The 16,527-nt window shown below is 37.6% G+C and overlaps 3 protein-coding genes across 3 annotated transcripts; 2 read left to right on the plus strand and 1 right to left on the minus strand.

Moving 5' to 3' along the window:
* The first annotated feature begins 527 nt into the window (after positions 1-527).
* LOC116292655 (uncharacterized) lies at positions 528-14,347 on the plus strand. Its single transcript, XM_089040972.1, has 6 exons — positions 528-605; positions 4,036-4,301; positions 5,069-5,174; positions 5,699-5,812; positions 13,549-13,668; positions 13,807-14,347. Exons 1-6 carry the CDS (start codon positions 536-538, stop codon positions 14,256-14,258), a joined length of 1,128 nt encoding a protein of 375 aa, XP_088897098.1. The 5' UTR covers positions 528-535; the 3' UTR covers positions 14,259-14,347.
* On the minus strand, positions 7,619-8,763 carry LOC116288542 (uncharacterized). The gene has a single exon (XM_031695347.2). It carries the CDS (start codon positions 8,703-8,705, stop codon positions 7,626-7,628), a length of 1,080 nt encoding a protein of 359 aa, XP_031551207.2. The 5' UTR covers positions 8,706-8,763; the 3' UTR covers positions 7,619-7,625.
* LOC148905121 (uncharacterized) lies at positions 10,319-11,174 on the plus strand. Its single transcript, XM_089023950.1, has one exon. The coding sequence runs from the start codon at positions 10,319-10,321 to the stop codon at positions 11,123-11,125; it is 807 nt and encodes a 268-aa protein (XP_088880076.1). The 3' UTR covers positions 11,126-11,174.
* Positions 14,348-16,527: the final 2,180 nt, after the last annotated feature.

Here is a 16,527-nt window from a genome sequence, read left to right on the forward strand (position 1 = left end):
TAGCCGAAATTGTTGACTTTATATCAACTCAAAACTCATGTTCAAATTTTACAAATAAAACAGCAGATGAATTTAAGAATAAATGTTTTATGTGATGTTGAGCTGGAACAAGTCTATAATAGGGGAAGGCGGGCAAAACCGAGGAAAATAAGTGTAGTTAACGTTTTAACCCTTTTCTTGGATTATTCATACTCAATTTAAATTTACATAAAATCCATTCAGCTGCTTTCATTTATAAACATGGTCTAATTCAAACTGTTTAGTGAAAATAATATATATTCACCTAAACTATCCTCGTATCGGTATTGCAGTTGACGTACTTTGCTGATCTCATACGAGTCATATCTATCCCTTGAATGGGCGCCTTTGATAGTTTGAATGGGATCGACATGCCGCTAAGTTACTACCAAAATATAAAACAAAAACAGCGGATTCCTGTAGACGTCACCAAAAAAAGGCTTATTTACGTTTTAATCAATATCTCGACTTTTTTTATAGGCTCATTACTGACTCATTCACAAGCTCTACTGACACCATGTCTTGGTGGATGAGCTATTCATGGGTTTTCTGGTTGTTTTATCGAGTTCTTCATTCAACTCTGTTGGGTAAGTTTTTGATGGCCTTTTCTTCTTATTATTTCTTCTTTTTTTTTTTTTTTTTTTTTTTTTCTTCTTCTTCTTCTTCTTCTTCTTCTTCGTCTTCTTTTTCGCTGAGAGAGTGTTGTTTGTGGATTTTTCGGCTTTGTTTCTATCGGCTTGATGGAGACAGTTCACTGAGGATTTCGGTTTTTCGACTCTGTCTTCGAGACAGTGTTTGGTGGTCGAATACCAGGTAATTTGCTTTAGAAAGCTTTTTTAGGGCAATGTCTTTTGGATTTTGTATTGCACAAGACTGACTTATGCCTATGTTCAATCGTCAGAGTTGTAGGCAAAAGCATTCAAAGGAGATCAATTTAGCCAATGGCAATTAAACTGAAATTGAATTAAATGAAAAATGATAATGATAATGAATTGCAATTCGTATCCATGAAAGTAAATTTACTTATTAGTTCTCTTCTTTCCTACTAGAGTTTTCTCAAATTTTTACAAATTTCTATCATTTGCTAACTACCTATAACAATGACGAATGATATCCATTTATGAAATAACTGGAGGTTGAAAGGGAAGTCTTCAGAACTAATTAAATAATTTTACAAAATAAAAAAACTTTCAAACGTGATCTTTACAAATAGTGGATGGGAGATTTTTGTCTTCTGCCAAAATTTTCAAAACATTTTAGATGCACTAAACTAACTAAACTACCAAGCAATATCATGCTGGACAAAAGCCACCAAATGTTCAAGCAAATATATATTAAGAAAGTTAGGAATTTCACAGTATGCAATTAACTTCTAAAAGCCAACCATCGACAGATACTTTTTGCATTCTTCAATATATGCCTTGACTCATTCCGATAGCATGGCATAATTTAAGGACTATAACTTATCTAATATTGGATATTTTAAGACATTTTTAGTCAGTTGAATCCAAAGGATTAATCAAAATACAACGTTTAATGATAGTGATAGGCAGCGTTCGTCTGTGCTTGTAAAATTATAAAGGTTTCATAAGAATCATTATTTTGTTGTGAGCTATTCTTCCCAGCTAGAGATGGCAGTATCGTATTGGCTAGTGAGCGCGAAGGAATCAGCAGAAGACAGAAAATAAAAGGAAAAAGGGAATTTTTTCTTAATTAGCGAAGTATAATTGAGTTTTACCAATAATTGAAGTTGTTATAAATATTATTATCACATCTACGGGAAAAAATATCGAAGCTGAATGGCTGTGAAAAGTGTAATTCCGTACAAAAAGTGCAAAAATCTTTAGTACTAGTGCAAAAAAAACGTAATTCAGTTTTTTATTGACAAAAAAACGATAGGAATATGAATTTGCCAATCAGATTATAGTAGTTGCTATAGTAGTTTCCATAACACACCAGTCTTTCTTCTCTAGAAATTCAAGATAGAAGATTTTTTCTCTCAAAAAAGGCTTTGAAAATTGCTACCAAATTTACTCTAAATCGCTTAAAAACCAGAAGAAAAAGTTCACAATTGCCAAAGAAGAAATCGATACTTGTTAATTGGGAATTAGCAACCAAATAAAACAACATTTGAACAATTTTACAGCAGTTTCAACTACTTGACAGAAAAATTGAAACTGGAATAAACAAGAACTTTTCGGTTGCTTTATCCGTCAAAAGGTAACTAAAATCAAACCGTTGGATAATGATAGTAGGTGTATTCAGCTTTGCCTTTACAGTAATCAGGAAAATAATTATATTAAACAAGAGAGCATAAATATGAGAGGGAAACTTTTTAATAACGCGCGCGCCATGTAAATTCCCTGTTGAACTATTTTTTAGTAACTGGATGCAGTGATAAAAACAAAAAACGGAAAGAGCGAACGAGCGCAAGTTGATGACGCACGGAAGTAGTATAAGGCGAAATTTAAACTGCATCTGGTTACTAAAAATAGCCCAAACGGAATTCACATGACGCACGCGTTATTAAGGAGTTTCCCTCGCATATTTATGCTCTCTTGATTAAAAACATATGCAATATTAATAAGAAAAAAAAGATAAAATAAGAAAAATAAGAAAAATAAAGATATTTGATATTAAGGTATCAGGGTACCCCAAAATTGCTATGAAAGATTGATTTTTAGGTTTTTACATTTTCCGAGAGAATGCACAAAAGTAATTTTCCAATAGCGTTTTTTAATAAAAAGAAATAAACGAAAAACGACTTTTTACCTTTTATAGTTTTCGATTTAGTGTTGACATCACTTGTCAACGATTTGTCGTTACGTCTATCAGCCACTGTTGTTTGATCTTGGACGCTTTTGGACATTCGTTTTGATTTTCTGCTGTCGCTTGCTTTTCTCTTTAGTTAGGAATACATTTAAGAATAAAAAGTATGCCCTAAGCGAACGAAAAGTCTGAGCTTGAATAATAGCGATGAATGCCTAAAAAAACACCATTTAGTGGTACTGAAAAACCAAAGTTCAGTTCGAAATTTATCTGGACTTCCCGCCCAGAATAACAATGATAAAATAACTCGATCTCGGTTTCTCATTACTTTATCTGCTCTCGGGGACACATTTTGGTGTCCGTAATCTCATCATGTCCACAAAGGTCCTTCTTGGCTTGAAAACCAAAATAGCGTTTTTCTCGGAAGCTAAGTGATTTTGCGTTCAGTTACCCGTTCGTTTTGAGGTCCTTGTCAAAGGGAATTTGGCCGATAATTTGAAATTTTATGGGAGTCATCTCAGGTAGTTGTTCTTCAAAAGTGTGTCTCCGATTTTCCTGAGTAATCTTCAGTTTTGTATCGGATAAAGCTAATTTATTGGCGTCGTAACTTTAGGAACGCATAACAAAGCGACAAAGCAAATTATCAAAAATCGCAGACACCCTTTTGGCAAGTGATATCTTGTGATCTCGGAAAGGTAGTAAACAGTAAGGTGATTTCCGATCAATACCGGCTGTCGTGGAACTCCGCGAAGAGACCTATGTGAAAGCTTGAATACTTCGCTCTAACTTTAAAATATTAATACATTTTACAAAAAGAAAGAACGAAAGAATTTCTACATTTTTTCAGCTTTCAGAAAATGTATGCTTTATATGGGTTTTTATTAAAAGGTTTTGCGCTATAAACAGTTGAAAGCACACAGACCGCTAGGGGTACCTGATACCCAAACTTGTAAGTTTTAGGCCAATGGTCAATTAACGGTTAACCCCATCTACACACACTCATTAATATGTCGCAAGATAATGTGGGCTTACCAGTTATTTTTAAATTTTATACGCGTCATCAATCCCGAAAGGGACGGAACGAGTTCCGAACAGAATAAAAGTGAAACCCTACTCTCTCTCTCTTTCTCCCCTCTCCTCTCCTCCCTTTCCCCTCCCGTTGAATCTGAAGCTCAGGCTAATCTTGCTGTAAACGCAAACTTTTAGCCAGAACCAAACGTGAAACACTTCTGTGCTTTTTTCTTTAAGTCAATGCAGATACTTGTGGAAAAGATATGGTTTTTAAAGAGACTCTGGAAGGCAAGACGCTGGCCAATCACGTCTTTAAAACCGTACGAGCCACGAACGATGCGCACTGCGAATCCCAGTGTTTCTTGGATGATCGCTGTATCTCCTACAGCTTTGGCACAAGTGCGAGTGGAGAGAAATACATGTGTGAGCTGAGTGACTCGGATCACTTTATGCATCCAGAAGATCTATTGGACAGACCTGGTGTCATCTACGGAAGTGCTCAGGTAAAAACCTGATATTACGGTATTATGATATTCCCTTGTTTTGCACTGCGCATATTTCTGCGCATGTAACTAAAAGCGTGGAACTAACAAAGCTAAATTAAGTTTTTCTTTCTGAAACTAAATAAGAAACATGTTAAAACCCAATTTTCACTTTTTTCTCTTTTTTGAGTAGGGTGGCTCCATCTTTTTATTACAGTTTCAAATGTCCATAACATAATTAATGTGTATGCAAAGTTACAGGAAAGTGTTATTGGTAAAATTTCTTTCAAGGGAATTACCTTAAATAAATATGAAAATACTGATTAGCAAATAGTGCAGTTTTCGTATGACTGTGAAAAGTTCACGGCACGAACACGGTTGTGACACAGCAAGGGATACGCCAGACAAATCACATTGCACGAGAATTTACACTCCATCCAATCAAATACCCGGAGCACGGCATAAACACGACGCGGACACGGTCACGCCAAGATCACGGCACTTTTAGACCAATCATATTGCGTGTGAAAAAATCAGACATTAAAATTCTAGATGAAGTATTACGGTCACGGCACGTCACGCTTACGGCACTGAGCTTTTCACAGTCATACGAAAACTGCACTAGACCACACCACACTACACCACACCACACGTTTTATAACAGTTGGTTAACGGAAGTCTGTTGCCGTAAGATTCAAATGGGATAGGAGAATTGTAGTAAGTTTTTTAGTAAGTTTTAGCGAAACTCTTTTGAAAACTCTGAAATGAATGTCTACTTTTTCTCCAAGAATACTTGCAACTGTCCTAGAAAATCCATATGCAGATATAACTTTGTTGAAAATACTCATCACTGCGAATGCGAAGCCGGATTTACTGGACAAAACTGTGAAACGAGTAAGTGATTTAAAGAATATTAACTTTTTTCACTGGATATACCTATACTAAATGCGGGCTGGTCGGCTGGTTTGTTGTTTGATTGGTTGCTAGATCTTCATGTATTTCATTAGTGCCATGCGGTCTACATATTCTCATCTTTGCATCATAATTACCGCTACCTAACATCTATTTCACCCCGTCCTGCTCTCAGTCTGACCTCTAGCTCAGCTGGTAGAGCATCGGTAGTACAGTTCCGAAGGTCGTGGGATCGATTCCCAGCGAGGTCGGAGATTAATTTTTCCAAATTTAATTCCAAAGGCTTTCGCCCGGAATAACCTCGTTCCCAAGCACTATAACTTATCTATATTTCTATTATCTTCATGTATTTCATTAGTGCCATGCGGTCTACATATTCTCATAATTGTATAATTGTATAATGTTATTGGTATTTCGTTTGGTAGTGGTTTGACCCTCCTTTGGAATTTTTTATCTTTTTTAATAACACATTGTCTGACACTTGGTCTTCGTTTCATTTTTATTAGATATCGATGAGTGTGCATCTAATCCTTGTCAAAATGGAGGATCATGTCAAGACCGAGTCAACTCATACAACTGTATATGTCCTGCAGGATTTACTGGGGCCGACTGTCAGACAGGTAAGACACTGATTTTTTTCCTATTATTATCTATTATTATATGTACGCAATCTAGGTGTGTGGTTAGATTCAAATTTACCTATGGGCGACCACATAACGAAAACATGTTCTGCTACATTTTATTACTTTTATAACATAAGAAGGATTAGAAAGTATATCTTTGCAGGGAATGCAAAGAGACTTTATTCACGCTTGTATACCCAGGCGCCTTGATTATGGTAATAGTCTTTTTTACGGTCTACCAGAGTGTCAGCTTCGAAGGCTTCAGAGGCTTCAGAATGCGGCTGCTCGTCTTGTCTTTCAAGAGAGCAAATTTTGTCATATCACGCCTATATATTACTTGTCACGCTTCATTGGTTAGGCATAAAATATCGCATTGATTAGTACTTATCAATTACAAGGCTATCCAATATCTGATATCGTTAAAGAGTAATAGTCGGAAATATAGTCTTAGTAGTATACAGAATGAGGGTTCTGGAATGGGTGGATCAGGGTGTATCGTGGATCAACCCTAAGAATGACGTCAGCCCTAAGTAGTATAGGCCGCATGGCACAACCCCTTTTTTGGACGGGGAAGGGGACGGGGAAGGACGGGGAAGGACGGGGAAGGATGGGGAAGGACGGGGAAGGACGGGGAAGGACGGGGAAGGACGGGGAAGGACGGGGAAGGACGGGGAAGGACGGGGAACATTAATTATTCATCGCATATTAGCATAAAACGACGGGTAGGTATTGTTTCGGGTTACCATGACGACCAATTGACGTCATAAGACTATTGTTGACCGGTATGAACAAGTCTTTGCTTCGGGAATGGTGGGCCAGTGATGGGCACCTCCATTGTTTATTAAATCGTTACCATAAAATGACGAGCAGACTATTGTTTATTAAATCATTACCATAAAACGACGGGTAGGTATTGTTATGCAAGTTTGTGCAAGTCTTTTGTTTAGCAATCCAATTTATAGAGCGCGGGGATTTTGAATTTTTAACTCCAAAACTCAACCAACCAAGCAAGCAAGACCTAAAAAAATTACTTTTGAGAAACGCAATGGCTACGTTATTCCAGCTAGGATCTCGAGGATATCATGCTACCGTCAATGAATTCAAAGGGCAGATCCTGATCCACATCCGAAAATACACTGATTTTCCTGACGCGGAAAAGGTTCCAACAAAGTATGGAGTATCTCTTTCCATTCAAGAGTTTAAAGAATTGAAAAAAGTCATCACGGACTTGAGTGAGATGGTCAGCGTTATGGCAGAAACGAGTCCTATATCCACCCAACCCGGAGATCAAACAAGAATTCAGAACCAACAAGTAATTGATCCACGAGCTACGAACCCTAAGTCAAAAGGTTTCGCTAAAAGACAGCAAGGAGGCAAAGAAAATGAACCTCCCAAGAAAAGACAGAAATCAAACAAGCTTTCTAAATCCGATAGCATGCGTGGAACTAATTTCAGTCTATTTTAGTTTTAGATGTAATTACTCATGTGTAATATTTCTAATGAAAATAAATGTTTTTTTGAAACAATCTTATGTGTTGACCAAATTCTTGATAACATCCTTCCATAATTCTTTTAAGAACAAACGCCAAGCGTAGATATATCGTTTTATGAATTATAATTTAGTGACTATTGTATCCAACACAATACAATTAATGACTCATAAACCACAAAGAATAAGACTTACGAAGTTCTACCTAATTATTCAAATGCCAAGGAAAACGTTGGAGTGTAAAATCTTTATTTATCATTTACTACAGTAATAACAATATTTCAAATATTATAAACCTTTTTATTGGCCTAAGGTTATGAACTAGTGGTCATACAAGTGCTTATAAGGGGAACGGTTCATCTTTACTCGTATTGATCGACGCACACTTTTTCCAGGCTTTTTGTTGGGGTCACCTTCTAAATAGTTTAGTAATTCAAGACGTGGTCGTTTACGACGTTTGGGAAGTGAATCAGGTGGGGTTAATAGCGAAGAAGGTGGTTGTATCAAAGGAGAAGGTGCCATGAGAGATGATGTAGGAGTCTCTGGCATTTGTGGTTCAGTGGAAAGTAACACAGGAGAGGCAGTGATAGGTGATAATGCGGGTGGAGGAAGAAAGTTAGAAGGTTCAGCAGGTAGCGGTGAACTCCTTGCGGGCTCGATAGATAATTGGTCTGATGGTGACTGAATTTCCGCAGCGAAGCTACTAAGGGGTGTTGAATTACCTAATCCCACTGTGCTGGGATTTATTTTGTCCTTGTAGTGCAGATAATTGTTCTGGAGTTGAACGTATTGCCTTGCTTTTTGACTTTTGCCCATATTAGGATCCTTGAGAAGGGTATTCATTTGATCTTTCAAGCTTTGCATTCTCGAAATCTCTGGGGGTAGTACAAGATTTTGCCTACCAAGGTAATGAAGCAATTCCTCAGGTACATTTTTCTCTTGCTCTTTCTTCTCTCCAGGGAAGACATTGGTTCTCAGTCTGCAGTCGTCTGGGGTGGTTGTCTTCAAGTCAATGAAGAGATATCCATAAGGTCTACTCACGGCTTGTTCATATTTTTGCAGAAAATATTCAGTTTTTCCAGGATACATTTGCTTGGCTAGATTGAGAATTTGAAGTTTATCTCTTGGATTCTTGAATATAACCAAATAATGACAATTCAAACTAATGCCTCGATTAACTTTTCCTTGATGAAAGATGTTCTGTACCATGTAGATGACACTCAGGTTGCGATGATGCGATCCTTTAGTGAACAAGTTTAAAACTCGCTTATCATTCCCAGTTTCGGTCATCTGGTCATCGATCACTATAAGATTTCGTACATTTACATTTAAAAAATGATCTTGATCCAGATCCTGCGGAATACCTCTGATAAATTCAATGCCAGGCACGGTTCTTAACATTTCTAAATAGGCCGGTTGCCATTGAGAATAACAGTATACAATACGCTGAGGTGGAGGGTTGATCATCACTTGCGCATGCTCCAATGACTGCTGTACCCAAAAGGTTTTTCCACATCCTGTAGTTCCTCCCACCATACAAGTAAATGGATGCAGCAACTGGAATTTACTACAAACATCTGTTGGACCATTTTCCGTCTGTGAGGTGGTGGGTTTGAAAAGATGACCCAGGTCATTTTTGATCACCTTTCCTTGCTGAAACCAGTATGTGCGTTCTGGACCATTTATTTTGTGGACCCGACTCAAATGAGACGATAGGTTTTGAACCGATTTCTGGCACAATAAACACATGCGAGTCATCTCGAGTCTTCTCAGTTATGAGTGAACTTAGAGATTGCAGTCCTTCTTATACACATTCAGACCACGTGCATCAGACTATCGATAGCTTAGCTTCTTGGCTATCGATAGCTTAGCTATCAGGCTATCGATAGCCTACCTATCAGGCTATCGATAGCTTAGCTATCAGGCTATCGATAGCCTAGCTATCAGGCTATCGATAGCCTAGCTATCAGTCTATCGATAGCTTAGCTATCAGGCTATCGATAGCTTAGCTTCTTGGCTATCGATAGCTTAGCTATCAGGTTATCAATAGCTTAGCTATCAGGCTATCGATAGCCTAGCTATCAGGCTATCGATAGCTTAGCTATCAGGCTATCGATAGCCTAGCTATCAGGCTATCGATAGCTTAGCTATCAGGCTATCGATAGCCTAGCTATCAGGCTATCGATAGCCTAGCTATCAGGCTATCGATAGCCTAGCTATCAGGCTATCGTTAGCCTAGCTATCAGGCTATCGATAGCCTAGCTATCAGGCTATCGATAGCTTAGCTATCAGGCTATCGATAGCCTAGCTATCAGACTATCGATAGCCTAGCTATCAGGCTATCGATAGCTTAGCTATCAGGCTATCGATAATCTAGCTATCAGGCTATCGATAGCTTAGCTATCAGGCTATCGATAGCCTAGCTATCAGGCTATCGATAGCCTAGCTATCAGGCTATCGATAGCTTAGCTATCAGGCTATCGATAGCCTAGCTATCAGGCTATCGATAGCTTAGCTATCAGTCTATCGATAGCTTAGCTATCAAACTATCCGACTATCAATAGCTTAGCCACCCGGCTACACGCTATAAAATTTCATTCACTCATAGTTCTAGTTTATTATTTCATCATGTCTCGTGTTGTGAAGAACAATCTTGGTTATCTCTAACTCTTGGTGTCTTCTCCTGAACACCAAAAGAACTTCCTTCTTTGCACTGCTACACCCGAGCAAGTTCACGCAATTATTCAAGTGATTCATAATATTTTGTATAAGTATATCCCTACGACAAAACAAGAACGGAATCATCTGCTACCTTACCAAAGCTCAATATGTGATCTTCACGACCCTGGTGTTCCATATAAGGAAAAGAAACAAATTCTTGTACAAGAGGGGGGTGGATTCATTTCGGATTTACTGACCCCGGCTTTGATATCGGGACTTTTGATGCTATAAATGGATAGTGATGTAGGCGCGGGCAATCATTTGATTTAAGACTCAGTTGGGGATACATCACCATGAAAAGAAAATTGGAATGGCGGGAACAAGAAGACGAAGAAGACAATGAAGAGTCCAATGATGAAGAAGAAAGTGAAGAAGAACCGCTTATTCAGAATGTTTTGCAAAATCTTTCGGACGGTGTTTCAGCGTCAGATGCCAAGGATCTTTTGCATAGCATGGCGGCTTCCAAAAGTATTGTGTTCTGGACACCAGGCGGTGAGCTTTTACGAAACCAGCGGCGCATACCTGTCACCAGTATTACAGACCTCTTAGATTATGTATTGTTGCCCTACAATCTTGATATCCTCAAACCTAGAGCCCTCAATTCGTTCCTGGAAGGATTGGCAGAATTGGGGATTAATAAGAAATGGATTCGAAACAAAAAAGTCTTAAGTGATTTAATGGAAAAAGAAGAAATTGAGGATAATAAAGAGCAATCCGATGAATCTGATAGTGAAGAATCAAGTAGCGAGGAGGAGGAGGAGGACCGAAATTCTGAGACTAATGACACTGAACAAGACCAGGAAGAGGTGGACGAAGAAGAAAATGAGGGAAGTGAGACAGAAGAAGATCCCTGTGTTTACTGTGGAAACAAGGATGTCAAAGTGAACAGAATAGTGAAATGTCCAAAGTGTCTTTGGCACGAAAAGCTAGTAAATTTTCCTAGTTCAACACTCTGTAGTATTTGTAAACATCCATTTGCAGTCAATAGAAAAACGCTCAAAAGCGTGCTTACACGCTGCCATGGTTGTAAGACTATACATCACCAATCACCCAGAAGTAACAAGCAAGAAACTTTTAATTTAAGTAGCGATGAAGAATGAGCATTGTATTTTTATGTTAGTTTACAAATAAAGATGTTTTACTCTCCAACGTTTTCCTTGGCATTTGAATAATTAGGTAGAACTTCGTAAGTCTTATTCTTTGTGGTTTATGAGTCATTAATTGTATTGTGTTGGATACAATAGTCACTAAATTATAATTCATAAAACGATATATCTACGCTTGGCGTTTGTTCTTAAAAGAATTATGGAAGGATGTTATCAAGAATTTGGTCAACACATAAGATTGTTTCAAAAAAACATTTATTTTCATTAGAAATATTACACATGAGTAATTACATCTAAAACTAAAATAGACTGAAATTAGTTCCACGCATGCTATCGGATTTAGAAAGCTTGTTTGATTTCTGTCTTTTCTTGGGAGGTTCATTTTCTTTGCCTCCTTGCTGTCTTTTAGCGAAACCTTTTGACTTAGGGTTCGTAGCTCGTGGATCAATTACTTGTTGGTTCTGAATTCTTGTTTGATCTCCGGGTTGGGTGGATATAGGACTCGTTTCTGCCATAACGCTGACCATCTCACTCAAGTCCGTGATGACTTTTTTCAATTCTTTAAACTCTTGAATGGAAAGAGATACTCCATACTTTGTTGGAACCTTTTCCGCGTCAGGAAAATCAGTGTATTTTCGGATGTGGATCAGGATCTGCCCTTTGAATTCATTGACGGTAGCGTGATATCCTCGAGAGCCTAACTGGAATAACGTAGCCATTGCGTTTCTCAAAAGTAATTTTTTTAGGTCTTGCTTGCTTGGTTGGTTGAGTTTTGGAGTTAAAAATTCAAAATCCCCGCGCTCTATAAATTGGATTGCTAAACAAAAACTTGCACAAACTTGCATAACAATACCTACCCGTCGTTTTATGGTAATGATTTAATAAACAATAGTCTGCTCGTCATTTTATGGTAACGATTTAATAAACAATGGAGGTGCCCATCACTGGCCCACCATTCCCGAAGCAAAGACTTGTTCTTTGTCCTTTTATTCTATAGCATCAAAAGCAATAATTGTACAGAGCGAATATTGGAAGCTAATTAAATTATTTACAGAAACTAGCATTTAGATAAATTGTCCTGTTTGCACAGTGTCTTCCAGCTTGGAGCGCTTGATCTTATACACACTGCTGTCCTCTACTAGTAGTAACTTTTTTCCTCTAGTCTCGACGGATTTTACATCCAACACTTTTAGAACACGTCGCTTGTTGTTTGCCGGTAAAAGCGGCACTTTATCATAGTCTAAAATCTCGGCCCAATCTCCGTCCTGTACCATTTTTTTCAATTTTTTTTTCACTGTTTTTTTCTGCTATTCTAAATTATCTCCAGCCTGGTAGAGTGTTCTGTCTTCCAACTTGATTACAAGTTGTGTTTATAGGGAACCATATCTTCTGTCGCTATTGTAGTTAGTGTCCCACGTTGGTAGATCTACATGTGAGAATGTTCTCCATTTGCGTCGTCTGTTCCTCTATTTCCGTTGCTAGTTTTTACTGCAAGGTCTTTATGCTGTATTTTCCCATTTCCTGTGTTAGTCTTAAGTTACAGAAGACAACGACATGCCTTTGTGGGGTTCGTCCCCACCCAGTAATGTTTAACACTGCCAGTGGTTTGTTGGACAATGTTAAATAGTTTCGCCTGGGGTCGTGAATCTGCTCCTTTTTTGGGTCAGAGAGGTTCTCCTGTAGGTAGGTTTCGATATGTTGGAATAACACAGACCAAGTATTTCCTATTCTTTGGTTTTTTTCCCGATTAGTATGATGAATAGGTTTCGAATAGGTAATGATGTATCCTTCTTCAGTTGCTCTTAGTATGCTAGAAATGAACTCGAGTAGATGCGAGCCGTAATGTGACGATGGTTCTAAAGAGACCCTTTTTATAGGTAAAAAGATCACGTGTGCTCATTGTCTAAATTGATTGTCCAATATGACAAATGGGGGCATGGGTACGGAGTGCCAACGTTTTCTTAAGCACTTGGAAGGGAAACTATCCCAAAAGAACGGCGAACCCTACCACTTTGTCATCACATGGCTTAGAACACTTCTGTCTTTCGAAATTGTACGAGCAGTTCACACAATCGTTAGGGGATCTAGAGCACCTTTCCATAAGATTGACCTAGACGGCATAGACGACTGTCGCATTAATGTTAACGTAGCGGCCATACACTAATTTTGTAGCTTTCTAGTTTTTTCCTCGGGGCATTATATATAGAGACATTTGTTTTACTTTTAAATAGTTATTTTAATTTTCATGTTTATAAATACATAATTCCTTATCTGAATCAACCTCAACATGTAAATATATTTTTAGACTTGTAAATAGATATTATTATTATTGTCAATAAAGTTTATTTTATTATTATTATTATTATTATTATTATTATTATTATTAACTATTATTCCCTAATTATATTTTCCTCTAGACATAGATGACTGTGCTGCAAAGCCTTGCCAGAACCAAGCAGCATGTGTTGATCTTATCAACGATTACAAGTGTTCATGTCCTGATGGTTTTATGGGGAAAAATTGTTCTGTCAAGTTAGGTAAGTGTAAAAGCGAAAGTTTATAAATTTGCTTTTGAATTGTTTCCTTTTTTAATAACCTAGATTCTTGATGGCGCCCTTTTTCAACATTGTTAACATATGTCTTTTCCCTACTTTCTATAACTGTACGGTGAGCAGACAGAGTCTCCAGTAGTGTCGTCTGTATTGGTCCAAAAGATAATCAATATGGAGCCTTCACTTTACCAGCTGCTTGCAGCATTGTGCGCTTCTTGCTTGTTCGCCAGTCGGGAGACGGACTTTCCTACTATCAAAAACAAAAGGGATACTGGGGAGGCCCTAACAGGTCCCCATATGACATCCAAATACACATAACTAATCAGAACAATGACAGAATTAGTCCACCATCGAGTTTCCCACTGACTGATAACTCACATGGTCAGATGTCGTACCGGTTGCCAGGTGTGACCAACATGGATCCAGAACTCTTGTTGCCTGAGCTGTCCCCTCCTCTAGCAGCCACAGCAGGTCAGGAGTTCAGGATTTGGTTTGGTCAGGATCTATCGAATGAAAACGAGCCTGACAATGTCGGGGAAATCTGTGTTCATGTTTGGATTCAGAAATCTCAGTAATCATTCGTGGGTAATAAAAATAGTCCCCTTCACAGTTCCCTGCGCCATCTTGAAAGGTAGCCATGCCTTTACATCGAAGCGAGACGAACGGTGAGCTTGCAATGATTGAGACCTTTTTTTAACACCTTGGACAACTACGTCTCTATGATTGCAAGCTCACCGTTCGTCTCGCTTCGATGCAAAGCTATGGCTACCTTTCAAGATGGCGCAGGGAACTGTGAAGGGACTATTGGAAATCCTTAGAAGTCATTAGCTAGGAAATCTTTGATTTCTTAATAGAACAAAATGACTTTAAACAATATGACTTCAAAATGACTTTAGCCCAGAGGTTGTTTAATAGTTCGATCTGTGAGTTAGCCGTACCCTGATTCTCATCAGCCGAGAGGCTGTTTCGGGTATCGATGAAAAATTTAATTTTCTGTACGTAAGTATTGTTTATTTAAGATGTATATACATATTTTATACATTTATTACACTTTCAGGGTCGATATCAATAAAGCAGTGAATAAAAACCTAGCTTATCAGTGAAGTGATAAGATATCACTTCACGGTGAACTGGAAACTGCAAGGTTTGTCATTTTGTCGACCCTAAATGTGCAATAACCAAATTATGTTAAGAGATTGATATCGTTTTTATCAACGAGTTTCCATATGATATCGCAAACAAGCGAATCCAATTCTCTATGTACTTTATGTTGTTAAATTCACAGACAATAAATGACAGTTCGAGAAAATGTTACACGAGGAAAGATAGATAATAACGAGTAAATTATTTGAAGCTTACTTACCTCAGTCCACTATATGCAGCGTAGAGGTTTTCTACCCTTCTGAAAACTTTCTCCTTCCCTAATAAACAGTGCAATTAGAGTTTTCAGTCAAAAGACCGAAAATAGACCTTTCATGGGTCGTTCTCATAAGTCCACTGAAACCATGCCGGTTTTGTTTTTCTTGTCTACGTTTTCCATATGCATGCCCAATAATTAAATCACTTATCATTATAACTTAATGGAGAAAAAGTTGAATTTATTATTCCAAAAGAGCTGGGTGTTAGGGCACCCTCAACTCCACCACCTATAGAAATATTGCATCCTGATCGTTTGGGGAAAAAATCTAAAAGTTTTTATTATACACTACCCTTAAAGAAAATAATAACTAAACACAACAAGTAAACTTGTCATATTTAGTTGTACAAGGTGGACTGAAATTCCAATTCACCTTTTCAGCGCTAGCTTAGATTGTGTTACGGTCACCAAAATGTTCGGACATCGTTCTCGGATTCCATACAAATTCACTGACTTTAAAGAGAAATTTTAGGTAGATTTCTTTAGTTAGCTATCTTAACAGCAGTAAGAAAAGCTTCAATCAAGCTAGAAAATTGATCATTTTCTTGTATTTAGAGAATTAACTAAACATTAACCAAGTAAATAGTTTATTAAGAGTCAGTACATTTGTACGGAAACACAATCTAAAACAATTTATACACCGTGACGGCTAGCGCCGAAAAGGTGAATTCATACAATGAACATGTCTGCGAAATGAATATGTTTCTTGGTTCGCGCGCTGTTAATTAATTCCTTTGCATATGTGGAATTTGCATGTCAAAAATGTTGCTGTAACATGCTTTTATCAATTATAGTATCTCATCTGGTTTATTGAATGAATAAAAGTCAACTTATTCAATATGTTATCTATGTTTGACCCTAGTCTTTTTTCCCCTTGTAAGGTTGCAAAAGTCTTAACCAATAGGGTTGATCTCTTGCATAAATGAACCTTTGAACCTCGAGGAGATGAAAGTTTTAATTCAATAAACTGATCCCGCATTCATTGTTCTACCTCCCTAGTTACTGTTGCTACGTGAGACAAGCTAAAATGTATTTTTGATATACAATATGGAACTGACACCAATTGCTGAAAATCGTAAATGTCTGTATTAGAATCAATGCATTCTAAAGGTACATTTAAAAAAATCGATAGCTACTAAAAAATCGTATGAATAGGACATTCTGTATGACATTGGGAAAATTACTAATTGTTCATGTTTGGGTGAACACTCACCATAAGACGGGATCGGACTATCTTGCTTTAAATTTGTCATTCGATTTCCAACATTTACAGTGTGAGACAGTATTTTATTTTTAAAAACATATGCTAATGCCAAAATCCCTATCATCTAGACCCGTCTTGCATCGATGATTACTGATGAAAATACTAACAGTTGTTCAGTAGTTATTGCAGATGAAAAGGCATGAGATTTTTAAAACGATGCATG

The sequence above is a fragment of the Actinia tenebrosa genome, unplaced genomic scaffold (genome assembly GCF_029948245.1).
Source record: "Actinia tenebrosa isolate PJP-AT-01 unplaced genomic scaffold, QUT_ActTen_1.0 PGA_scaffold8__29_contigs__length_14323225, whole genome shotgun sequence".
Taxonomy (NCBI): domain Eukaryota; kingdom Metazoa; phylum Cnidaria; class Anthozoa; order Actiniaria; family Actiniidae; genus Actinia; species Actinia tenebrosa.